Source organism: Canis lupus, chromosome 4, assembly GCF_048164855.1.
Source record: "Canis lupus baileyi chromosome 4, mCanLup2.hap1, whole genome shotgun sequence".
NCBI classification, from domain to species: domain Eukaryota; kingdom Metazoa; phylum Chordata; class Mammalia; order Carnivora; family Canidae; genus Canis; species Canis lupus.
Window position 1 is genome coordinate 13,405,584 of NC_132841.1, and position 27,419 is coordinate 13,433,002.

At 37.8% G+C, this 27,419-nt stretch overlaps 1 protein-coding gene across 1 annotated transcript in view; it reads right to left on the minus strand.

Annotated features, from left to right (window-relative positions):
- Positions 1-27,419, minus strand: part of ANK3 (ankyrin 3) — a 662,261-nt gene that overhangs the window by 522,443 nt on the left and 112,399 nt on the right. The window contains exon 2 of the mRNA XM_072823184.1: positions 22,456-22,494. Coding sequence (XP_072679285.1) covers positions 22,456-22,494 — 39 coding nt within the window. The remainder of the gene's footprint in view (positions 1-22,455; positions 22,495-27,419) is intronic.

The following is a 27,419-nucleotide window of genomic DNA, read 5'->3' on the forward strand; positions in this document are numbered from 1 at the left end:
CCAGGAAATGAAGAAATGTGTTTTAATGAAAAACAATCATTGTCTTATATAAAATGTTATTCCTGGATTTCTTTCGCAGGACATCTTGCCTTGATCTCTACAAACTTGCTATTAGGAGAATCAAGTACTTGAGCGTGCTAGAGAAGTGTATGACACAAGCTGTAGGGCAAACAGCTCCAGATCTTTCTCATGTATTAAATGCAGTTCTTTACCCTATAACCGGGAAAAGAAAAATAATACCAAAATCGTGATTTTCTTAGATTCTTACTGCTTTCTGGGCATTCTCAGTATTTCCACAGTTGTGAACGATGTTTATTAAATAGTTTCCTTTCAGACTTTTGAGGCTGGTTGGCCAAATTTGAGTTTTACTACAAGAAAATGAAATCTGTATTAAAAGTGATTCTGATGAAAGTATTCTAAGAAAAATACTCTTGTTCCAAGGGACTGTGGTGAACTGCAGGTTTTCCTCACTCAGGTTTCAATCTCTTTTATTTTTCTGCTGACATAAAATCTGGATACTGAAACAAAAATGAAAATGTCTGTCTGCAAGGTGTCTGTGAGTAAGAAGCCTGTGAGCTTTGCCTCAAAAGCTATTACAGTGGAAGCACTTACTTAGTGCTTTACATTATGCATTAAAGATAGAGGACCTGAAAGCAGTATCTATTTTCCACGTGCTTTAAAATACAAATTTGATAAGTCACTTGTTGATCTAATCCCACTGAGGCTTGCTTCCCTACACTCTGGCATTGGTTAAATGACCACTATCCATTGAGGAAATGTGTATAACTCCGATTTATCAAGGAATTGCCTATCTTAATTTTAATATGGAACCAAGAATAATCTAACAATCAGCTTGTCCTCCATGCCTCTCTTCCCTGTCCATCTGCTCATATAAATTTTTCTCCCTCCCTGTCTGTTTCTTTCCATATAATCCCCTCCATCTTTCCATCGAAAAACAGTTAAAGCAGGGGCTATTCCCTTGGAAAGACTCACACAGTCCAAGGCTAATCCTCAGACTACAGCTTTCACTTCTATTAGACTAGGCAACATTTAATGATTGAATGTATGCTGCTTGGTCTTTCTGATGCTTTCTTTAAAAATACATCCATTTTTCAGTTAAAGACTTCATTAACTTCTTCTAAGAGAACGGATCACCACATGCACCTGGCTTTCCATCTCATTCTTTCAAAAATATGTCAAGTCATTCATTATCACACACTTTGCAAAACAATGTCACCCATTTACTGTACCATTTTTGGCCTTTTACCTACAAGGAGAAGCATATACGTTTGTCTGTCTGACACAGATATGCTTCTATAAAAGTCAAATGCAAACAGAGAATTTGTTTACAGATCTTTGCCATTTTGTGGCCTGGATTTTATCTGTAGATTCATATTTACGGCAAGCTGATTTTTATTCGAGGTATACTTGTGTTTGGACTAGGATGAGACAGCAACAGCCTCACTATGATGAGGTCTTTGAAGCTTACAGGGTTAGGCCTTGATTCTGCCTGAGAAATACATGCTATCTGGTCTTTGCGTATCACCTTACAGGGAACAGTAATTGCTCCTTTCAGGTAATCCTCGGCAATCAATTGCAGGCTGATTTCGGCTTAATGGCAGCCTTTACATTGTTACTGCTTCCAGCATGGTAAGGACCCACTGACATCTCTGGTGTCTAAGGGACTAGAATATTCTAGAGGAAGAAATAAAATGTCCAGATCTTGCTGTTAAGCATAGGGCCTGTCAACTCAGGCAAATCCTTGGAAGATCTTTTTTTTTTTTTTTTTTTTTTAAGGCAGGTAAAAGAGCTCCGCATTTGCCCCAAGATATTGCCAACAAGAAAGTCAAAAACCTAAAAGGCAAGAGAGGACAGATTGACAGTTCATGCTGAATCCTTTCTTTCTACATAAATCTTCAGCATGAGGTTCTTAGCCTTTTTAATATTCCTAACATCATGCCTGCAATATCATGTACAGCATCCCTGCTAAGAGGCTCAGTGAGAAAAAGGGGAGAAATTTGAGAAAAATATATGGATTTTACCCGACATGAATAAGACCGCAATGCAAATAAGAATATAACACTTCTGGGATTGTCAGTTTTGCACATGTGAATTTGTTCTGCATACTGTGTGTTCCCTTAATAATTAGATACCGGGAAAGTGTTCAGAAGAAGAAACAAATGCTTGAAATAGATCTTTAACAAGCTGTGAAATGGCTGAACACTCAACATAATGAAACAGCAACAATGAAATTAAAATCTACTCCCCAAAATCTATTATGATCATTAATAACAGCAATATTTTATATGTCAGAAACACTTGTTCTAATCAAACATGGAAACAGACCTATTCTCTTTCACAGCCGTTGGCTTATTGTGGACTCCATTTGAACAAACTCATTTTTATATTGTGTCAAAAATAATTTTCCATATTATCTATTTTTCAAACCTGATAGAATTTTAGAATAATGAGAAGTACCCGTAGATTTTTCCACTGGATGCTCTAATGGTCTCAACATAAAGTCAATAGGATACTGAACATGTTCCACTTTAAGCAAATCCAATATACAAAAGTACATTTTTGAAACCAGTAAATTATATAAAAACTATGTAAATTAAAAAATACATACTATATGAAAGGATTCACTCTGAATATGGAATTCTTTTGATTAAAAAAATAAATCTATTAAATGTCTTCTTTAAAATGCATTTTATTAGGGTTCCTTCCTAAATTGAGTCCCCAGATGTAAGAAAATAAAGTGTTAGATCAGTTGCTCATATACAGACTCCTAGTAGACCAGGAGACTAGACACCCAAAGCTTAAATCAGATGGATAAGAAACTAAGTTTTTTAAATCAGTAAATTATAAAAAAGCCTATTCACACTTTAAAAATTGGACTGCGTATCATATAAAAGATTCACCCAGAATGTGGAATTTTCCTGAATAAAAAAATATAGTTGATTAAACGTACTCATTTAAAATTCATAGCATTCCCCTCCATTAAAAGTGAGCACCCAAAGGCTGGGAAACAGAAACATTAAAACAATTGTCCTTTTGCAGACTTCGAACACCAGGAGACTAGAAACCAAAAACTTATCTCAGACACGTCTATCCACATTTAGACCAAGAAATCCTTTATGAACCAAAGATGTTCTTTCTCCATCTGATTTGTAGCAATTGAATTGGGAAATTGCAAGTGAGATATGAAGCGAACAAAACAGATTGCCAAGTTCTCATAATGTGAACACACTTTATGTGATTATGCTACCTGGTTTAACTGATTTAAATACACATTAGTAATCTGTGTACTGTCAGTGGACAAGCAGACTGCCCATCCATGTGATTGCATCTGTTCAGCAGCCTCTCTGTGCAGGGCACTTTGCAAGCCGTCCAGTGACCAGTGAAGCAACAGGCACCATCCCTGGCTAAAGCAGAAGAGCCAGAAAAGGTGCTATCATTTCTACCTCCAGCACTTTCCTCATGGCTTCTGTTCCCTATCATTCCCATCTGTTTAAATTCTACACCTCCTTCAAGAATCAGTTCAGATGCCAAATTCCATGTCACTCTCACGGCTGGACTTACTCTGCTCTTGTGCATGTTCTCCTCACATGTTATATGTACTTCTCTGGCTGTGCGCAGAAAGATGCCAAGCTGGAACACGAGCCAAGCAGAGCTCTCATGCCCAACTAGGTTTAAATCCTTTAGGAAAGGATTGTTTCATTGACATCTTTATATCATGTCACTTTTTTCAGAACTTTCCTCCTTGCTCAGTAAATTTAATCAAAGGTCAACGTAATTCATAACAGCAACTTTTGGTTTGGTTTTGGGTTTTGCTCTATGCTGCCCTGGGAATAGAATCTCCTGGGGCTAGGAGAACCACAATTCTTTACTAAGAATAACCAGATGAAATATCAATACATTCTTTTCTTATAAGGTTTGAAGTACTTTTGATAATATTGCTTATTTATTTGTTTAATTATTCAAAGTGTGTTTTAAAGTAGCTAGCAAAGCTTGGTTCCTGGAATTCATTCACGAAAATACTCCTAAACCTTTAGTGAGATGATACTAACGAATATTCAACACAGTTAATTATATTCCAAATAACAAACTTGGGTAGAATCCTGTGCTTGAAACTAACTTATATTCTGATAGGCAAACCCATTTCAACTTACAGTGTCTCAGTCTTAAGAAAATAATAAAATAAATAAAATAAAATAAAATAAATAAAATAAAATAAATACAGCTATACCTGCCTTAATAAACAGACAAAAACTATAGACAATTAACATATCAACACCCCTTTGTTTAATTTTGGTGATATCCATCTACTTATACAGTGCTTTGTAAAAAATATTTTATTTATTTGGGGAGGGGGGTGGGCAGAGGAAGAGGGAAGGAGAATCTTAAGCAGATTCCATATTGAATGGGGAGCCGAATGTGAGGTTTGATCTCACGACCCTGTAATCACGACCTGAGCTGAAACCAAGAGTTGGACGCTTAACCGACTGTGCCACCTAGGGACCCCATGCTCACGCAGTGCTTTTTAAAAGTTTATTAAAGAGGTAAATATTTCCCTTTTCTTTACCTCATCAGCTCCTTTGCAAATCTTACTTCTAGACCTATCTTGCCTTCCTTACCCAAAAGTATTAAATTGAGCCCAACTAATGAGGTGGTTTCATTGAATAATGGCTCTTCATATAGCAAAAGAAAATATTTCCTTGAAAATTTAAAACAAACCAATTGTTATAACATTACATTCCAAGTTCTCATAAAATGAATTGCTATTTTTGATGTACGAGTCAAGGCTGATCACATTTAGGTATCCATGCCAAAGAAAGCTTTGTAAAACTCTTTATCAAAAGGCATTTGCATGCAAGTAACAGCTACAAAAATGAAATGTTTTCTCAGTGATTTCAAAGTTAAACATCAATATATGATTGAAACATGCTTTGCTGAATATTAAAATTATTATGGGATAAAAGCAATTCACAGTGACCATTACATCAGAAATATTATTATTAAGATGAGAATTACCTGAGGAGTAATAATTAAATGAGTGGGATGCTTAACTACTCCAGTTTATTATTAACCCCTAAAGACAAATTCTTACTGTTGTGGGCTTGGTAGTTATGGCAGACTTAGTAGATAATAAAAATTAAGAGCTCAGGATGCCTGGATGGCTCAGTGGTTGAGTGTCTGCCTTCGACTCAGGGTATGATCCTGAGGTCTGGGGATTGAGTCCCACATTAGGTTCCCTGTGAGGAGCCTGCTTCTCTCTCTGCCCATATGACTGCCTCTCTCTCCCTCTGTCTCTCATGAATAAATAAATAAAATATTTTTTTAAAAAAATTAAGAGTTCATTAACTTGATAAGCAACTTTCTTCTTCCCTTATGGTGTGTGAATTCAGTTAGGGTGGACATGGCTCCCTAACGCCTTCCAAGTGTGTTAATGTGGTTATTTAATACCACTCGTCTTCTTTGGTTTTGTTTTAATTTTTTTATTTGAGTCTAGTTGACACACAATGTTGCATTAGTCTCAGGTGTACAACACAATGATTCAACATCTCTATATGTCATGCTGTGCTCACCACAGGTGCAACTCCCATCTGTCACTATACAGCACTGTAACAGTATCACTGACTCTATTCCCTATGCTGGGCCTTTTTTCCCATGACTTGTTCAATTCATAATGGAACTCTGGATCTCCGTCTCCCCGTCCTTCCTGCTGCCCATCTCTCTACCTCTCTTCCTTCAGTTTGTTCTCTATCTTCATAGGTCTGATTCTGCTTTTTGTTTCTGATTTCACTTGTTTATTTTTGGATTATTTTTTGATTCCACACATGAAAGAAATCATATGGTATTTGTGTTTCTTAGTCTTGTTTCATTTAGCATAATACCCTCTAGGTCCATCTGTATTGTTGCAATGGCACACTCTCATCCTTTTTATGGCTATGTAATATTCCTTTGTATACGTATATGTGTATGTTCACATATACACATACACACACACACGCATCTTCCTTATCCATTCATTTATCAATGCTACCACTCTTCTCTTAAAACCTTAATTGAAAATATAATGCTGATGACTCTTTTCTTATGCCATGTTTTTCTAACATTAAACTACAGAGCAATACAATCTATTTGGAGGCCCTTTATATGGCATCACCACCTGAACTACCTTCTTCTGTCCATCTCCCTGACAGTTCAAATCACCGTTCATCTCTCATATGGACTCTTACAATGGCCTCCTGACTGGTATTCTTTGTTTCCTCTTATCTCCCCTACAATCTCTTTTCTACGTAGCAACTAGAAGGTGCTTTTAAAATGCATGTATCAGATCATGTCACTGCCTGCTCAGAACCATCCAAAGCCTTCCCATAGTGGGTAACTCTGCCAGTGAAGCCCTGCAGGGCAGGCCTGCCTTCCTCACGGCCTTTTCCCACTCTTCTGCCCTCACTTATACCATCCCAGCTTCTATATTCCTGGAAGCTGCCAATCCCCTCTCAACTCCAGATTCTGCTGGAGAGCTCTTCTCCCAGACTTTCAGATGTCTGGTCTTCCTGCATCCTCAGGCTTCCATTCAACTGCTCTCTTGAGGACTACTCTGGCCACAAAGCTGAAAGCAGCCCTGATGCAGCCACCATGGCCAAGGAAACCACTAGCACTTCGTTCTCCTTATTTTCCTCAACACACTTATCAGTCTCTGAGATGACCTTCTTTATTAATTTTTAATGTGTTTATTGTGTATGTCTTGCACTAGAAACAGGATCTGCCTCAGGTCAGGCATCTGATTTGTCTTATACCAAACCATGGCAAAACACAGCAGTTCAATAAATAAATACCTGTTAACTAAATAAAGAGCCCCAAAATATGTGAGTACACAGTGGAGTTTAATGTTATAAAGTCAAATGTGACATTTGATAAGACAGAAGCATCTCTAGATATTGATTACAAAAACACAGTTCTATGAAAACTGCTTATGTAGTCACCTGGGGCAAATAATTTATTGTCAGGTAAGTAGCTTAGAAATTATCATCTATGAATATCAATGAAGCCATTATTAAAGTACCACATTGTTTATTTTGAATTTAGCTCTATGTACAAGCATGATTAAAATAACTGGAAAATTATAAATAAACAAAAAGAGCTTCTCTGGGTAGCTAAAGAGAAGTATCTCAAAAAATATATATGTGAAGGGAGAAGATAGATTTGGGAAAGTATCTCTCAAAACTCTAGATCTTTGTTTTATTTTAGAGAAATGAATAAAGTCAAAAACAGACTTTTGAGGCACCTGGGTGACCAGTTCAGCGACCGACTCTTGATTTTAGCTCAGGTCATGATCTCAGGGTTGTGGGATCAAGCTCCGAGTCAGGCCCAGCATGGAGCCTGCATGAAATTCTCTCTCCTCGGCAGCCTGGGTGGCTCAGCAGTTTAGAGCTGCCTTCAGCCCAGGGTGTGATCCTGGAGTCCCGGGATCGAGTCCCACTTCAGGCTCCCTGCATGGAGCCTGCTTCTCCCTCTGCCTGTGTCTCTGCCTCTCTCTGTGTGTGTCTCTTGTGAATTAATAAATAAAAATTTTTTAAAAATTCTCCCTCTCCCTCTGCCCTTCCCTTCCCACACACATATTCTCTTTCTCTCTAAAAACAAAGAAAAAATAGACTTTCTTTCACATGTCATGTATAGTCCAGTGGAGTATTAGAAAGTCATACACACAACACACACACACACACACACAGCATCTTTCTCCCAAGGAAGTGGAACTTCAATCCATTTGACTGTGGGCTCCATTTAGTGAGCTGTTTCCAAAAAGCAGAGTATGAAAAGTTACTTTACAGAATAAAATCTGGCAAACACTACCTCGTTCAAGTGACCAAGGTCAGCATCATCAGTGATAAACCACGTTGACAGCTCGTGCTCTTGACACTGGTGATAAAAAGCATACTTCACCTCATATTCCCAAACCTATAAACCCAGACTGGCTACAAGAAAACACCATCCAAACTCAAATGGGAGGACCTTCCACAATACCTAGCCAGCATTCCTCAAAACTGTCAAAGTTGTCAAAAACAAGGAAAATTTAAACAACTATCACAGACTAGAGGAGACTATCAGGGACATAAGGACTAAATGTAACTTGGATCCTAGAACAGAAAAAAAGAACATTAGGGCAGAACTAGGGAGACCTGAATAGAATGTGGACATTAGTTAATTATAGTACAATACTGGCTCCTTAGTTTTGACAGCTATGCTACCATAATGTAAGGTGTTTACTATAGAGGATCCAGTGGGTAATATACGGGAATTCTATCATCTTTGCAACTTTTCAGCAAGTCTAAAATTATTCTAAATCAAAAGTTTGTTTAAATAAACATGGCAGGGACGCCTGGGTGGCTCATTGGTTGAGCGTCTGCCTTTGGCTCAGGGTGTGATCCTGGGTCCGGGGATCGAGTCCCACATTAGGCTCCCCATGAAGAGCCTGCTTCTCCCTCTGCCTATGTCTCTGCCTCTCTCTCTGTGTCTCTCATGAATAAATAAATAAAATCTTTAAAAACAAACAAACAAAACAAAACACAAGGCAACTCTATATGGAATGATCTCTACAATGTATTTACTAATATACTCTGGATCAAGTACAGTATATAGCATACAATCATTTCTGCATTAAAAAGACTATATGTTAACTCTGGGAAATGAACTAGGGGTGGTAGAAGGGGAGAAGGGCGGGGGGTGGGAGTGAATGGGTGACGGGCACTGGGGGTTATTCTGTATGTTAGTAAATTGAACACCAATAAAAAATAAATTAAAAAAATAAATAAATAAATAAAAATAAAAAGACTATATGTGAGGGTGCCTGGCTGGCTCTGTTGATACAGCAGGTGACTCTTGATCTCTGGGTTGTCATGATTTCAAGCCCCATGTTGGGTGTTGAACTTACTTTAAGAAAAAAAAAAAAAGACTGTATGTTACAAACTTGCATATGTTACAAACATTTGCATAAAATCTCCCTTTAAAAATAAATCTAGGGACACTTGGGTGGCCTTCTGCCTACGGCTCAGGTCATGATCTCAGGGTCCTGGGATTGAGCCCTGCATCAGGATCTCTGCCCAGTGGGAAGACTGCTTCTCCCTCTCCTTTTCCCTCTGCTGCTCCCCTTGCTCATGCACTCTCTCTCTTCTCAAAACAATAAACAAAATCTTTAAAAGAGTAAAATATAAATCTATTACTTTTACATAGAATACATTGCCTCTAGGAAGGAAAACTGAGTGACTGGGATAAAAAGAAGCAAAAATGATTTACTTTTCACTATATATACACTTTCATAGCTTTAAGATTTTATATAACGTTCATGTATTATCTAGTCAAAAAATAAGTTAAATACATCTCTGATGTCATCCCACAGTGGCCTGGTAAGCCCTAAATTATCACTGCTATATATGTAAATATGGTTCTTTGAAATAAGAAAGCTTTGTGCCCTCCACAACAAATCTGCGGAACTTATTAGTAGTAACTTATGTAGGAATAGCAATAACAGCATTAACACAGGGTTTCCCATGTGTCAGGCTGACTCTACATGTGATGTGTTTATTAACCCACAAATACCTATGAAATCAGTGCTGTTATTTGCACAAAAGATTTTCCATATGACGACTAGCATTATTCACTAATGAGCTGGGCATTCTCCCTTGGCCTCTTACAGGTTGTTTAGATGAAATTTCTCCACTTAAACTATGGCTTTATTCCTTATGCTCCTTCAAAAATATAATGGAAGACTGGCAAAGGGCCCAGCCATTTGGCATCTTCTGCAAAGATTTATCATTCTATTCTATTGAGGGCTAGGTCACATGGACAATATACATGCTTGAAACTCATTTGTCTCTGCTACTACACATGCTTAATAAATAGTTTAAACTATACACCCTGCATGGAATATTTACAAGGATTTTAATCCCAGAGACTTTATCATCTGGAAACAATGTATCATTGTCTTATATTAATACTATATTTTACTTTTTTGTTTTTAAGAAAATTACTTTTGTGAACATTACAATTATACTGGTGGATACATAAACAGATGTACTTTAATTGAGGTATATGGACATCCCCCACGTGGGTCTGTGGACAGACTCCTGGGGAGAGCAAGTATATCCTTATTTTAATTAACATCTAACCGAAAACTCCTTGCACTATAAATATAGGCATGATACAAGCCACGGAGTATTAACAGGACCTATGACTTTGTCACCAATAGAAATGATTACTTTTCTATCACTCTATAATCAGGCAGACATGATTAAGAGGATCATGATTACAAAAGAACAGCTGATATTCAACCCTCTGCTAGATCTTATTACCTAATGCATCAATAAGTATATCTATTACTTTATCATAATTTTTAATCTTGAATAACTATTTTAATATAATTAATTCCTCCTATCTTATGTATTTACAATATTCTTTCTGAGAAGGGGTCTGTCAGTTAGCCAACGGGTCTTAAAAAAAGGTCAGTGTGAGATTTTCACATGTGACAGAATGTATCTGCCCCACAGGTCTTCAAATCATTAAAGGCACTCCTCAGCAAACACTTGTGGATTGAAGAAATGAACAAAACCAGCATTCCTCAGTACTGCTTTATGGTTTGATTTAAAACAGTTCACTCCCCACTCTTGTACAAAGAACTCAAAGGGAGTGTGGAAACTAAGATGAGGTATCAGGCTATTTTCCAACAGTCATTGACACATTGACACTTCAAATGCAAAACCCCAGTGGTGACAAAGGCCCAAACTGGAACCCCACTCACTTTGGGAGGGCACAGACGCTAAAGATAAGCTCATCCTGAATGAGCTCTGTTCTAACACGTGAGCAGAGCCTCATGCAACAAAATGCTAAATATTTACTTTAAAAGATAAAAAACAAAACTTTTTCTCAGAGAAAGCCCAAATATAAGGGGAAAATGCAAATGGTAATATCTATATAAAAATGTTATGTCCCTGAACTGGAAAAAATATATTTAATGTTCTCTCATTTCTTCAAATAACTCACACAGAAAGCAGAAAAAAAAAATTGTTAAGTGCTATTTTAAAGCATAAAAGTTAGAGACTGCAGTAATGAAATGTTGATTATCATTAAGAAATTTCATCAAATATGTTACCAAAATCCATATCCAGTGGCTACAGAATAACATGAGTCAGCAGCATAGTAAAATCATTAGGAAGAAAAAAGGTTTAATTTTACATGAGTTTTTCCTTGTGAAAACAGGTTGGCTCTTAATTATCACCACTTCTTAGTCATCACAAGCTATTAGTTCAGTAACCCAGACTGCGGTGTTGCCAGATATCAATTCCAAGCTCACTGATATTCAGTTTCTATAACCCATCTTTTTCTCCTTTGGGACACTGGCAGAAGATCTGTATTATTATAGTCTTCCTATCTCCCCTTTCTACCTGCACGAGTATTATGAACAGTCCTGAGGCACATCCCTCGGCCTCCTAGCTCAATAAACACCAATGGATAATTGAAAATATAAACATTGGCTATAAGCATTTACCCAAACATTTGTTTAAAAGCTGGTTCGTTAGTATTTGAAAGACAAAATCTGTAAAGGTCAAGAAAGATTTACATAAAAGATGGCTCCAGAAAATTTGGTCAGAATAAATCCTGATTACAAAGGTTTAAATGGTCTTCTATTTAGAGATGACTCTCAGAGGCAAGAGAGAGGAACAAACTACAGATTCAAAGCCACTGATTTAGGTTAAAGAAGTACACAGTGTATGAAGACCAGAAGAAGAAGAATACAAAGCTACATCGATGTTTTCTTACTAAAAGAGTGGCTAAAACTGTGTTTGATTCCACCATGTTTTTATTAAGAACTATTTTATCTGCTTCAAGGCCTAATTTCAACACCTACTGCCTGTGAGGAGGAGCTCACCTTTTTATCTAGGAAGATCAAACCAAAATGTCTTCAACAAATAAAGTTTCTCTGGAAAAGACATTTCTACAAATAAAAACTCCCCAAAAGGATGTAAATACACAATCCCCAAAACCAGAGCTGACAGAAAAAAATAAATAAGTAAATAAATAAAATACATAATCGAAAGAAAATATTGTCTCTCTTTTGATTGCTGGCTTGTGACAAAGCTTGTGAACTCCTCTCCTGGTTGCATAGCAACAGTGGAGGCAGCCGTTCCAGCCTGTAAGAAATTTCCATGCCAGAACTGTGGAAACAAGAGCTAACTACTCAGTCTATTTTTCAAGGTTACCTGTATTCGCAAAAGAAAAAAAAAAAAGGTAAAATAATGCTCCTGGGGTGTCTAGAACCAAAGATCTGAAGGAAGTTCTCTAATGCTTTGAACCCCTCTACAATAATTCCTCAACACCTACGCTCTACATAGACAACTCCCGTATGGGAAAGAAAGGCTCCAAACCTAGAGGAAGTGTGTCTTATCACTGACACAAAATAACCAAGCTCCACAAAACTAAATCCCTAAGTTCCAGAGTTGGAAGGTAGACAGCTGGATTTCATGAGCATCACCATTCAGACTCTTCTGTGCTGGTCCCATGATCGCTACTGAACAACAGAAGAAGATTTATTTTTGGTTTTGCTATGTTAGTGTTCCAATAAACACATTATTATAACTTGAATTCTTTTCCTGTCTTCTTCCATTCTTGAATGTGGCTGATCACAGCACGGGACAAGTCCCTAAAATGAGCAAGTCACTGCCATAGAGATTCATCTTAAAAGCTTGAGCCTGGTGAACATCATCAGCAAACTTGCACTGGCATCAGCACAACGGATAGGCTCAGACCAGTGTTCCGCTTGTCTCCATCTAGGTTTCACACAGGAAAAAATAAACAACCTACATTACCAAGTGTGACAAGTCCAGATAAAAACGTTCTTATGGGGAACATGGAGACATACATGGAATGATTCATATGCATTGGTGAACCGCTGTTATTTTCTCTATACATACTTACAGATTCTATCCTTTAATGTTCAATGTCCAGCCCACCAAGGATCAGGGCTTGACTGCTTCTCACAGGGAAATTACTTGAATGGGCACACATGGTCCCTCACATGAGTGACTCAGATAATGGGACAGTGAGAAAAGCACTGAACCAAGGGCCAGGCTCTCATCACAAGTAGGTCAGTTTGGGGACTTTGTGCAAGTCAGGTCAATGAGCTCCCATTTTTGTGTCTATACAGTTATATTAAGAGCTTCTCTGCCCACTTCATAAGGATGATCTAAAATTTAAAAATGTTGGGCAGCCCGGGTGGCTCAGTGGTTTAGTGCTGCCTTCAGCCCAGGGCTGGATTCTGGAGTCCCGGGATCGAGTCCCACATCAGGCTCCCTGCATGGAGCCTACTTCTCCCTCTGCCTGTGTCTCTGCCTCTCTCTCTCTCTCTCTCTCTCTCTGTCTGTCTTTCTCTCTTTCTCTGAGTCTCTCATAAATGAATAAATAAAATCTTTAAAAAATAAAAGAAAATTTTAAAATATCAAATGAAGTAACAAAACATATACAAACTTCTGAATGTTCTTTCTGATTTTCTGTAACACTTTCTGTTTCCTCAAGTCATGTTACAAGGGCATCATACTGGTGCTGATTGTCTATAAAGAAGTGCTTAGGGAAATTCAGATGCAGCTTTATCATCAGAAACCAGCAGAAAATTTGGTGCTAGCTATTGATAGGCAGCAATACTGACAACTAGAAAGGGAACATAAAAAGTGACAGGTAGTCATTTCCTTATATTTCCTGACTTTAAAAATGATGCATTTCCTAGATTTTTGATGACTGAATTAGGACAAAAATAAACACAATTGTAAACTGAGGAACATTTTCTTTTGGAACACTGACAAGAGTACCACAGTAAAAGTAATTTTAAAGCTTTTGATTAATCAAATTAATTGGTCTCATGAGGTGTTTTAGAGAAAGTATGCATCATCTATTCTAAAACATCTATTTCTGTAGAGAGAAAGTTCTCTCATTTGGTGATTTTTTTTTTTACGATTTTTTATTTATTCATGAGTCACAGAAAGAGAGAGAGAGAAAGAGAGAGAGAGAGAGAGACACAAGCAGAGGGAGAAGCAGGCTCCATGCAGGGAGCCCGACATGGGACTCAATCCCAGGTCCCCAGGATCATGCCCTGGGCTGAAGGCGGCGCTAAACCACTGAGCCACCCAGGCTGCCCTCATTTGGGGATTTAAAATACTTACTTTTTCTTTTTTTTTTAAATACTTACTTTTTCATTAAAAAGTATGCCTTGTATATAAAATTATTTATGTGTTGACTTAAAAGTAAAAGAACAGTAGTTAATTTTAATTTTCGATACTGGAGAATATCTAATAGCTGATTAATTTACAGTGAAACCTTACTAGGCTTGTACTCATTAACTGTTAACCTTTGGGCACATTTAAAATTATTTGGGAAAACTGTTGAGTTTACTTAATAAGGCAGATGGGATAGGCAAGTTTTTGTCAGGAGCACAGAATTCACAGAAGAAGCGGAATATAAGATAAAACATAATCTCTCCCAGCCAAGAAGTGTTTTCTCCTATGGCTCTAAGGCCTTGACCTACCACATTGGTCATTTCTGCTTCCTGCACAACTTAAAAAGCATCACCTGTGTCTTATAAATGTGTTGGAATCATCAATAACTAAGTCTAGCAAAATGTGACTCTCAACTCACTGCACCCCAGATCCGGCAGGAAGAACACTTGCACATAACAGATGTATGGAATACACCCAACTAGCTGTTGTATATTGAGTTCAAGTCTTATCTCATGCAGAGGTATCAGGGAAATGAGAGAGTTTAAACCTTTATTTAAAATAGAACAGATACAGAACTATAAAGGGAAGACAGTCTTTATGTGAGGAAAGGCTTATTTAATCAGTCTTTCCTCCATATACATGCATACTCTAAAGGCAAGAATTAAAAAAAAAAAAAAAAAAAAGGCAAAAGAGCATTACCTTCCAGGTCAAGATGCAGAGAACTAATATTTACTCAGTGATGCTCTATGCTAGGCACTGCACTGAGAGTATTATAAACAATGGTAAGTATAACACCTGTTTTACAGATGGATAACCAGAGCTGCAAGGAGTAAAATGACTTGCTGGGGACAAGTGAGAGATGGGACTACAATTTAAGATTGCACCAATCAGACACTCAAGCTTACCCACTTTTCCTCATACCACACACTTCCTCCCTTTCTAATATAAAAAAAAGAAAAAAATCTTACTAAGAAAGGCTAAATCCAACCCAGAATACCCCAATCATTGCAAAAGGCTGCCTATTGAATCCTGGAAACTTTCTGTTAAAGAGCAACATATTTACACGCCAGAAGGTTTTAGCATATGCTCTATCTATATCGTCTCCAAGTACCTATCAGCATAGTGCTTCGGAATCCTGACAAGGCTGACATCTTAATTGCCGACTCTTTTCTCAAGAGGTTATACATGCCTCAAATTATAGCTGGATATTCAAAACACTGGATTAAAGTTGAAATAAATAAGTGAAGTAAATAACTGTCACCAATATGGCTTTACTAGTTACAAAGCAAATCTAGCTCATGTTAAAATTTTAGTGGCAAGTGAGAGGCAGGTTGGATGTCAGAAAGCCAAGGTCAACAGCAAAGAGCAAGGTAGTACCCTCATGCCAGAGGACAGAGGGAGGAACTGACAGCTGAGAAGGAAACTTGCCTTACATGGTTGCTATTACCTGCAGCAGCTACCCGCTGCCCTCCCTGGGTGTGGACAGCCAGGGCCAACATGTGAAATGGGGAAAACTTTGAACAATTGTCCTGGTCTCCCTTATTCATATTGCATGTATCAGCATTGGGGAAAAGGCACAATTTGGGGGACCAACTGCACCTGGGTTCAAATCAGAACCCTGCTATTTACCAACTACTTTGAGCCTCACTTCCCTATCTATAAATTGGAGGTAATCAAAACCAGCCTCACAGAGTCTTTGGAGAATCAAATGAGTTAAAATCATAGAGTGCATAACAGCCATGCAATAAATGTTAGTTCCTTTCCTTCTACTGCACTGTTTGAAGTAATTATCAGCAGAGTGGTTATAGGCTCAAAAGACAAACCACAGTCCGCTCCATCAGGAAGTCTTTTTCTCTTTCTTGAACCTAAGAAAGAATACATATGTATCCTATTTTCTTTCTGGCCTGAGACAGAATCACTTTCAATTCCAATAACCTCCTGAGTTGGAAGCTACAGACTGAGCAGTGGGGATACCCATTAAACTCCATCGTGAAGAAAGAAACCCATCATTGTAGCTTAGAGTAAACAGTATTTATCACACTGAAGCTCCTCCCCAGGTCTTCCCCCTGGGAGGAATTAGCAGACTAACTCCTATGGAGAGGCTCAGCAGGGATCTGGAATTATGGAGACTTTTTAGAGCTCTAACACATCATTTTATATATATTACACAAATTGTGTGTGCACACACATGTACACTTGTCTACACATTCATGTCACATGTAGTAACATCCATATACATTTATTTAGTGATAACACACAGATTAGATAGATAAACATACACCATTAAAGGCCAAACAAGACTAACATTCTCAAATTCTGTCCATCTATTTCGATCCAATTTCTACAATATCACAAATGGATATGAGAGGGTGTGACATGTGGGCCAAGGAAGTATCCATCAGAATAAACTTTGACCATTTTGCAATGGGATTTTAAAGCATCATTTCCCAGCTCCATTACCAATTTCTTGCCTACTGTTTCATTACTATACTATTAGAATGTTTAAATCCTCATAATTTTCTGGGTTTTAGCTTCATTCTCCCAAAACCTACTACGGGAAAGATGGGCTTAGAGCATCACCAGCTGAGAAAAAGAAAGGAAAGGGCATCTGCATCCTGCTAGTGGTGACATTAACATTTATTTATAGCAGGAACTTTTGGGGAATGGAGCATTTTCATTTCATTTTCATAAAAACTCTATGAGGCATATACTTGTTATTACTGACCTTTAGAAATGAGAAAGTTGAGGAATACAGTGGTCAAGCAACTTTTTCACAATTCCTAACTAGCAAGCAGTCTGCCAGATGCCAACCACTAGGTATCTTGCCCTCCAGAAAGAGATGGCTTGTGAGCAGGAACTATAATGTTAACCAAGTTAAGGTCACATCTTTCATCATAAAGATGAGAACTGCAGAGCAAGAATTTACCTTAGAATTCCAGGGTACTAATTTGAGTTTTAGAGATTAAAGACATGTTCACATATGAAACCTTTTAGATGTAATCATGGATTTAGATGTGATATGGATAAATCCATTAAAAAAAATCACACAGGGGAATTCTATGAGTTAAAAAAAAAAAAAAAACCACAGTGAAATAATATGACAGTGTCCCACAGCTTAGCATCTCCTCCACTACTTCAAAGGAGATTAATATATACCGATCCCTTATCATATTCTGATCCACAGTTGTATCCAATTTAAATATGAAGCACATCTATACTAGGACTGACCTCCTTAGCTGAAAATTCAAAGCCCCCAACATGACTCTTGCCTATCTTTTCAGCCATATTTACCACCTTTTGATTTTTGGTTTTCAGATCAAAAATATAACCTGAAACTGTGTCCAAATGTGTTTTCTAAAAATTAGCATATTTGAAAATAATTAACAGTCTTACCATAGAAAATAAGTATGCGCTAAATTTTTACTTAAACTATACAAACTAAACATAATATAAAGAGCAGTAAAAGTCAAATATTTGCCCCCAAAATGGAGCTAAAGGACTAATAATATTAACACATAAGAAGCTTGTATAAATTGTTGAGAAAAATATGGATACTTTCATAAAATAATGCCCAAAGATGTGTAGAGACAATTTCCAAAAGAAGATGTTAAATAATAAACAAACAGACCACAATCATATGCCTGGGAGGAAATACCATGATATCAGACTTAATTTCTGAAATTCTAAACAGCTTTGTAGTTATTCTAGAAAACAGAAGATCAATTGAAAAATTATATTTTCTCATGGACAGTAGCATTTTGTGAGAGCGTGGCATTGATAATATTTGGTTATGAATCATTTGGTCTGCTAAGCCAGGATTCTAAGCTCGTGGGTTCAAACTTGGTGTTAATGTATGTGACAACTATACATTAGTGAACAAATAGCTCGTCATTGTAAGATGATTTCTAATATATGGAAACTGTATACTTTTATAAATATTCTGAGTAAGTGATATTTTTCAATCTTCCCCATCACCCCTCCCCGCCCCCCTGAAGTCTCTGGCTCTCGTACATACTCTTAGTTGCATTCCTACCACGTTTTTTAAAGGGCCTGCAATAACATTATTCTCCAGAACAGAAATCAAAGCGAACATGTCTTCCTTGAATATCAAGAAAAAGTGCTAAGGACTGATATTCCCAAATGAAAAATGGGAGTCTTTTCTTCCCACTGACCACACACCTTTAGGAAGGGGCTCATTTGAAGGAGCAGCGAGGAAAGCCTGTCTGATCTGGGGCTCAGTGAAATGACAGAGGATGAGCAGCGCACTGACATCTGAACCTGATGTAAGCCAGTCTCTCCACGTAAAGACCTTCTGGGCAGCATCGTGCCTGCACTGTGGTAGCTCTGATTTGTTCTGATCGTAGAATGAAAATAAACTTCGGCAAGCAACAGCCAACATCCAAGTATTTTTAGTCAGCCTCTTCGTAACCCATACCCTTAAATTGGGCAGGAGTCAATTCTGACAGTTCTTAGAATTGTGTCATCGGGATTCAGACTCTGCCTGACACGATGCAGCGCTGTTCCTGATTACTCATATTCCAGGGTTCGAAAACAAAAGAATTCTATCAGAGAGGCTCGCGCTCTCCTTCATCTCTTCTATTAAGTAAATCGAATGTCCTGGCAGCACACCTATCCGTAGATGTCAAGTCACATTTACAAACATCTAAATCAAAGGCTTGCCTAGACAGGACTTTGGTGTACAAGATTTAAAAAGTGACCTTGGTTTCTTTCAATGCTGCCATTCGATTCACATTCTATAAGAACACAAATTCAAATGGTAGGTAAAAACAAAGAAACAGAGATATCAGACATAATAAATGGGTTTCCTTTTATTTTTATAGATGATCTTTTTAAACTCCGAACTCATCCAAGCTACCCCTTTAATTTATGTGCTATAAAGTCCTATCTCCTCAATCTCTAATATCTTGAATATTTTATTTGGGTGAAAGGATTCAATCTCAAAAATTCAAAAGGATTCTGTGTTGCCCCTGAGGCCTCAGCCATTTTCTTGGGGGCAAATTGGTTTGGACCATTAAGTGACTGGAAGTGGAGGAGCTGGAGTGGGTACCAAGCAACGAGGGACCTCTTTAGAGTTCAGATCTCTGACTTCTGGTATGTTCTTTAAAACTGTGACAAGAAAGAAAGGAGGCAAACTGAGCTGATGGGCCAGTGAGTGTTCCAAAGCACCAAGGCGGTTGAGTTTACACCCAAACTGGATAGAGGCCAGAAGAGGCACTCCCAAGATCCCAAAACTATAAAGCAGAAGAAAATTTTCATTTTGAGTTTAAAAAAAAAAAAAAGCACCAACTCCTCTTTTCACCCCCCATTTTATTCCCTCACCTAACTGAACTCCTAGTGGTGCTGAGGCCTTTGAGAAATCATTTCAATCTGGCAAAGCCAATGATTCATGCTTTCTGACATCATGGTACAAAGCCAAAACTTCAGTAAAGACAGTATTTAGACTACATATAAAACATTGATACAGGGTCAGCCCGGGTGGTTCAGCGGTTTGGCGCCGCCTTCAGTCCAGGGCATGATACTGGAGACCTGAGATCGAGTCCCACGTCGGGCTCCCTGCATAGAGCCTGCTTCTCCCCTGCCCATGTCTCTGCCACCCTCCCTCTCTCTGTGTGTGTGTCTCATGAATAAATAAATGAAATCTTCAAAAATAATAAAACATTGATACAGAAGGTAGTATAAGCACGTTCTAGAAGCTGTTTAAATGGCTAGAGGCTGGGTAAAGGAAGTTGGTCTGTGCACAAATAGATAAGTAGAAGAGAACAATAAAGTCCTAAATCCACACATGAATGGTTGTTTCATTTTTATATAAGGTTCAAGAAAAACTAAAATATTTCAATGTTGAAATATGACAACATGTAGTTTTGTTCTTCATCAGAGTACTGATGAAATTCTGTTTCATTCATTCTAAAAATGGCATCAATTATTAACTATCTCAGAGTTAAAATTCTAAAACATGGTCAGATAATGCTTTTGAGCAAATACAGAATCCTAGGAATATAGTAGGAAAGGGAAAAACTTAAAGATACCCATTTTTGTTTTGATTCTGCCATTATTATTTCAGATAGCCTCTTAAGATTTTTATTTACCCAACATACAAAATGAGAGTTTTGGGTGAGACCTCAGAAAGTCCACCTTAGCTTTGAAATTATGAAGGCCTCTGTTCAACTAACTAGATTACTAACTAAATCTATGCTCTTGGTCCAATGATTCAACACATGATTCTATTTTTAATTTAGAAAATGAAGATAGTTATACTTCTGCTCCTCAAAATTATTGGAAAAGAAAACATACCTGAAAAATACAAAAGTTCTTTAAGAGGTAAGACATAATATACACGGGCAAGAAGGAACTAACAGTAGGATTCCAATGAACTTTGTTTTGGTTTATTACCAGTGACACAAATAATACTAACCAGAAGCATTACAACACCCTGCAGAGTTGGTGATATGAGAAAAGCCTACTGAACCAATGTCAAAATCTCAAAAGACTACACTATCATTCTTATGAGCAGTTCATGACAAAAAAAATCAGCATTACTCTATCATTTCACTAAACAAGAAAAAAATATCATTTAAGGGAGATGATCTGAGTATACCTATATTTCAAAGGATAAGGGTAACAATGTGTTAAAGAGGTAAAATAACTAAAAGTTCCATAGATAGGAGAAAGAATTATAAGTCAATTGTTATTGGTTTTAGCCATATGAAGTAGCTGGTGTTAGACAATTTTTGACATACCAAAATGGCAATTCTGCATAATTCACTCTAATAAAATCTTTACATATGAGTGCAAAAGTCACCTTAGAGAAAACAATAAGCCATAATAACATGAATGATATCATTGGATTTTTTTGGAATTCTTATTTCATCACTGAGTTAAAAAGCTTATCTCATAACAAACCTATGAGAGAGGTGCCATTTCTAATCTTTTTTTTTTTTTTAAGATTTTATTTATTTAGTGGAGAAAGAAAAAGCACAAGCAGGGGGAGCAGCAGGCAGAGGGAGAGAGAGAAACAGGCTTCATGCAGAGTAGAGAGCCAATGCAGGGTTTGATCCCAGGACCCTGGGATTATGAGCTGAGCTAAAAGTAGACACTTAACCTACTGAACCAACCAGGTGCCCAGGTGCTATTACTAATCCATTTTCACATGAGGAAATTGAAGCATAGGGTGACACAGCATGTATCCAAGAGCACGGAGCCGGGGCACCTGAGTGGCTTAGTGGTTGAGCGTCTGCCTTTGGCTCAGGTCATGATCCCAGGGTCCTGGGATCGAGTTCCATGTTGGGCTCCCTGCAAGGAGTCTGCTTCTCCCTCTGCCTATGTCTCTGCCTCTCTCTGTGTGTGTCTCTTGTAAATGAATAGATAAAAGCTTTAAAAAAAAAAAAGAGAGAGAGAGCATGGAGCCAACTAGGGTTGACATTCAAATGCAGCCTGTCTTAACCCTTTCTTTAGTCTGGCTGTTGCAAAGAACAATACTTCCCAGACTCAGAACTGAAAGACAGTGGCTGTTAAGCATACGCAAAATGAGGCCTGGGAACTCCAGGGAGATGGGAAGGTGAGAGGGAGAGAGTTATAGCATTTATGCATTGCTGTAAAGAGGAAAGAGAAAAGGCAGCCTTCGAGGCCCACTAAAAAGAACACCCCTCAAGATCAGATGGAGGCATTAGGTTATCACAGCTAGAAGATTTTCACTATTACAATCATCAAAATGGCTCTCCTAATTCCAGATTGAGAAGCATTTGATCATAATTATACTTCCATTTGGGCTTTTCAAACAGAGAATGGACTAAAGAACCAAGCCAAGCATTTGGTTTTCATGGTATTATAAATGGAGAAAATGATGCCGCATCAGTCTCTAGGGGCAGGGTCACTCTTGGATGCCATATACTCAAACCTCTAACTGCAAAGCTAAGGAGCAGATGTGGAACACAGCTAATACCCCCAAGGTACCATTCTACCATGAGCACGTGTCCAGGCTACCAGGTGACCCCACGAGGCAAAAACCAACAAAGCTTTCAAAATGTTCTCTAATTTAAATTTTAAAAGGTTAAAAAAATAGCATCTTATATAAATAATTCATTAAAGTTCATGTTTATAATTATAACAAAGAAGGGAAACCAAAATATATACATATATATATATTGAGTTTCGTGTTAATCTTCTTTACCTTTCTGGAGCTTCCTGAATAGCAGGATCCATAGTCACTCTAGAAACAAAGAAACAAATTTTAGCAGACTTGAAAGAATTTCATATTTACCATGACAACATTTTATAAATGACGATTATTAATGGACTTAAAAACACAAGAAATGTCTTAAAAGGAACACAAAGTAAAACAAAGGAAATGTGATGGGGCATAGAGAAAAAAAGAGCATGTGGGAAATGTTCATATAACCAACGCCGTAAAGAAAAGCACACCAAGTCAAAGGCACCAAAAATCTGAATGGAGTTTTTAAAAACAAAGTTGTGTCAAATACATAAAAAAGTGTGAACCTGAACCTGAAAGGAATATGCCCATGAGATACAATTTCAATGAGGTAACAAAAATGCTGCAAAACCAGTCTTTTCTGTGTGAAAACGTTGGCACAGTAAAACACTTTCTCATACCATTTACCTTCACAGCAATTATGAGAAACCAATTTTGTCTCTGAAACTTCATTATCCCAAAAATTGTTTACCAAGGACCAGAATAACAAGATAAGTAAAAGCCAAAAGCCAGATTATGCGAGATGACCTGGTTCCTATGAGACTATTCCCGCCTCAAAGGAGAAAACTATGGAGTCTGAGTGCAGGCGCTCCAAGACGAAGGACAGGCTGACTTTCTGCTTTTACAAAATGCTAACTTTATTCTGTCAGGAAAAAATGCATTTAGCTCATTTCCTGTTAGGATATAGTAACATGTGCAAGATGCAAATTATTCCAACCAGTATCAAAGATTAAATATAGAGAATGTGAAGAAAGGAACATTGCACTTTATACAGTTAGCTGCAGTGATGCTTGCATTACTTAACTCTTCCAAAAACTACACAAAATGGATGTCACAAGAGTTATTTAGTCTTAAGCAATTTTTTAAAATCCCAATCAAATCATAAAGGATTAAATCTGAATTCTGATGTTCCTATCTGAGTTTCCCATAAAGGAAAAGAGGAAATTCACATTTCTAAAACCTAACTTTACTCCCATCCATATTTTCTTATTTAATCTGTACAATAACTTCCAAAAGAGTAACTTAAGTAACTTTTTATTGTCATAAAAGCAATATGCGTTTATTGTAGAAAATTTGCAAAACACAGGAAATAAAAATCAACCATGATCACACCACTTAGAACAGAATTTATATCAATCTGTAGTTCCCTTTCACACAGACACACACATACAGAACCTTTTAAACAAGATTAAGATTATACCACAAATAGAGTATATCTTGCCTTTTTCCCTTAAAAATGAATCATTTTTACATATAACAGTCTTCAAAAATTCAATTTTAATGGTTACATCTTAATCTTCATATTCACATGACACTTTTTGTTCAAGCATTTCCTAATATTTCTTATTTAAGTTGTGCTCTTTTTTCTATTTATCTAGTACATCTAACATTGCAATAATATCCTTGTACAAAAATCGTGACATTGTATCTGCTAATTTCCTTAAGTGAAATTCATCAAAATGGAATTTCTGAAGAAAAGGCATTAACTTCTTCCGTGGCACTTGTCTACAGTTTGCCCACCAAAAGAGCAAAACTCTATACTGGCGCACTTCACTTAATTGCACCTTGCAGATACTGCAGGTTTTTTACAAATTCAAGATTTGTGGCAACCTGCCTTGAGCAAGTATTGGCACCATTTTCCAAAAGGGTTTGGCCATTGTGTGACACAATGTCACATTTTATAATTCTCACAATGTTTCAAACTTTTTCATTATGATTATATTTGTCATACTGATCTATGATCAGTAATTCTGGTGCACTACGAACCCTGCCCAATATAACACAGTAACTTAATCAAGAAATGTTGTGTGTGTTGTGACTGCTCCATGAACCAGCTTCCCCTGCCCTCCTAAGGCCTCCATCTCTCTCCCTCTCCTCAAGCCTCCTTTTCCCCTAAATTACAACAATATTGATATTAGGCCAAATAATAACCTTAAAAAGGTCCCTAAGTGTTCAAATGAAAGGAAGAGTCACACATCTCTCACCGTAAATGAGAAATGACAGAGCTTAGTGAGGGAGGCATGTCAAAAGCTGGAACAGACCAAAAACTAGGCCTCCTGTACCAGTTAGCCACGTTGTGAACACAAAGGAAAAGCTCTTTTTTTTTATTTTAAAAAATATATCTTTTAAAGACTTTATTTATTCATGAGAGATACACAGGGAGAGAAAGGCAGAGGCACCAGCAGAGAGAAGCAGGCTCCACAACAGGGAGCCCAATGTGGGACTCGATCCCCAGACTCCAGGATCATGCCCAGAGTCAAGGGCAGACGCTCAACCGTTGAGCCACCCAGGGGTCCCAGGAAATGTTCTTGAACAAAATTTAAAGTAGTACTCCAGTAACACATGAATGATAAGAAACTGGAACAGCCCTACACCTGATTTGGAGAAAGTCTGAGTGGTCTGGATAGAATATCAAACCAGTCAAAACATCCCCTTAAGACAAACCCTAATCCTGACTCTCTTTAATTCTAGGAAGGCCAAGAGAGGGGAGGAAGCTGCAGAATAAAAGTATGAAACTAGCAGAGATTGGTCCATGAGGTTAAAACAAAGAACTCATCTCTATGGGGACGCCTGGGTGTTTCAGTGGTTGAGTGTCTGCCTTAGCTCAGGGCGTGATCCTGGAGTCCCAGGATTGAGTCCCACATCAGGCTCCCCGCATGAAGCCTGCTTCTCCCTCTGCCTATGTCTCTGCCTCTCTCCCTCTCAGTGTCTCTCATGAATAAATAAATAAAATATTAAAAAAAAAAAGAAGAAGAAGTTGTCTCTACAACATCAAAATACAGGGGGAAGCAGCAGGTGCTGACATGGAAGCCACAGCAAGTTCTCCAGATCTTGATAATTCGTGAGGTGTTTACACTAAACAACAGGTTTTTATTGTAGACAAACAGCCTTCTAGAGGAAGAAGATGCCATCTAGGACCTCCATAGCTACACAGAAGGCAACACTTGGCTTCAAAGCTTCCGAGAACAGGCTGACTCTCTAGACACAGCTGGTGACTTTAAGTTGAAACCAGCGCTCAGGCCATTCTGAAAATCCCAGGGCCCTGAAGAATTATGCTAAATCTTCCCTGCCTGTGCTCTGTTAGTGGAACAGCAAAGCCTAGATGACAGCATATTTGTTTACAACATGATTTACTGAATAGTTTAAGCCCATTGCCGAGATCTACTGCTCAGAAAAAAAGATTCCTTCCAAATATTACTGCTCATTGACAATGTACCTAGTCACCCAAGAGCTCACATGGCGGTGTATAATGAGATTAATGTTGTTTTCAAGCTCACTAACACAACATCCACTCTGTAGTCCATGGATCAAGGAGTGATTCTGATTTTCTTTTTTAAGATTTTATTTATTTGAAAGAGAGAGAGCACATGCAAGCATGAGCGGGGAGAAGGGGGCATGGCGGGGGGAGCGCAAAGGGACAAGCAGACTCCCCACTGAGCAGGGAACCCAATGAGGAGTTTGATCCCAGGACCCTGAGATCATGACCTGAGCCAAAGTTAGATATTTGACCAACTGAACAACCCCAGTAATTCTGATTTTCAAGTCTTATTATTTAAGAAATATATATATATTTAAGGCTATAGCTGCCACAGATAGGGATTCCTCTGATGGTTCTGGGCAAAATCAGTGCAAAACCTTCTGGAAAGCATTCACCACTCCCAATGCCATTCAGAGCATTCATAATCCATGGGAAGAGATCAAAACCTAAGTAAACATCCACAGGAGTTTGGCAGAAGTAGATTCCAACTCTCATGGATGACTCTGAGGGGTTCAAAGCTTCTTCTTCTTCCTACTTCTGAGGAAGTAACTGCAGGTGTGGTGGAAATAGCAAGGGAATTAGAATTAGAAGTGGAGCCTGGAGATGGGACTGCATGGCTGCAACCTTGTGACCAAACTTGAATAGATGAGGAGTTGCCTCTTATGGATGAGCAAAGAAAAGTGGTTTCTTGAGATAGAGCCTACTCCTGGAGATGCTATGAAGATGGATGAAATGACAACACAGGACTTAGAATATCACATGAATCTAGTTGATATAGCAGGGGCAGCATCTGAGAGGACTGACCCCAATTCTGAAAGAAGGTCTACTATGGGTAAAATGCTATCAAACAGCATCACTGCTACAGAGAAATCGTTCATGAAAGGAAGAGTCAATCAATGCAGCAAACTTCACTGTTGTCTTATTTTAAGAAATCACCACACCCACCTCAACCTTCAGCAACCACCATCCCGATCAGCAGCTACAACAATGAGGCAGGACCCTCCAACAGCAAAAATGTTCATGACTCACTGAGAGCTCAGGTGATGGTTAGCATTTTTTAGCAATAAAGTAATTTTCAATTAAACTATGTATATTTTTTAAAGATAATGCTACTGTGCTGCACCTAACAGACTACAGTATAGGGTACACTTAACTTTTATACGCCCTGGGAAAGCAAAAAATTCATAAATTTGTTTTATGGCAATATTCACTTTATTGTGGCGACCTGAAACCAAACCTACAGTATTTCTGAGATGTGCCTTAGGTTGCCCACCAAAAAGACTATTAGCAGTGCATCTCAGTTCCTATTTCTCAAATCTCTCACAAATGTATCTTAACAATTTCATTAAATACTCTTTTACTTCACAGTGAAAATGGTGTCTACTTTTAGTTATTTTTTTCTTGTCAGTACTTCTGAGCAATTTTAAAAATTCATGGTAATTCTCCTATTTATTGCCTTTGACCGTTTTTACTTAGGAAATCTGTGGGTTTTTTATTGATTTGTAAGAGCTCTTTGTACAATAAAGATATTAATCATTTGTGTATCTTAGTTGTATATTTTCGGTTGCCTTCATCTTATTTGCATTCAGGTTTGGTTTTTGATGCACAGAAGCTTAAATTTTATGCAAACTTATCAATCATTTCTTCTGTGGTTTCTTCCATGGTC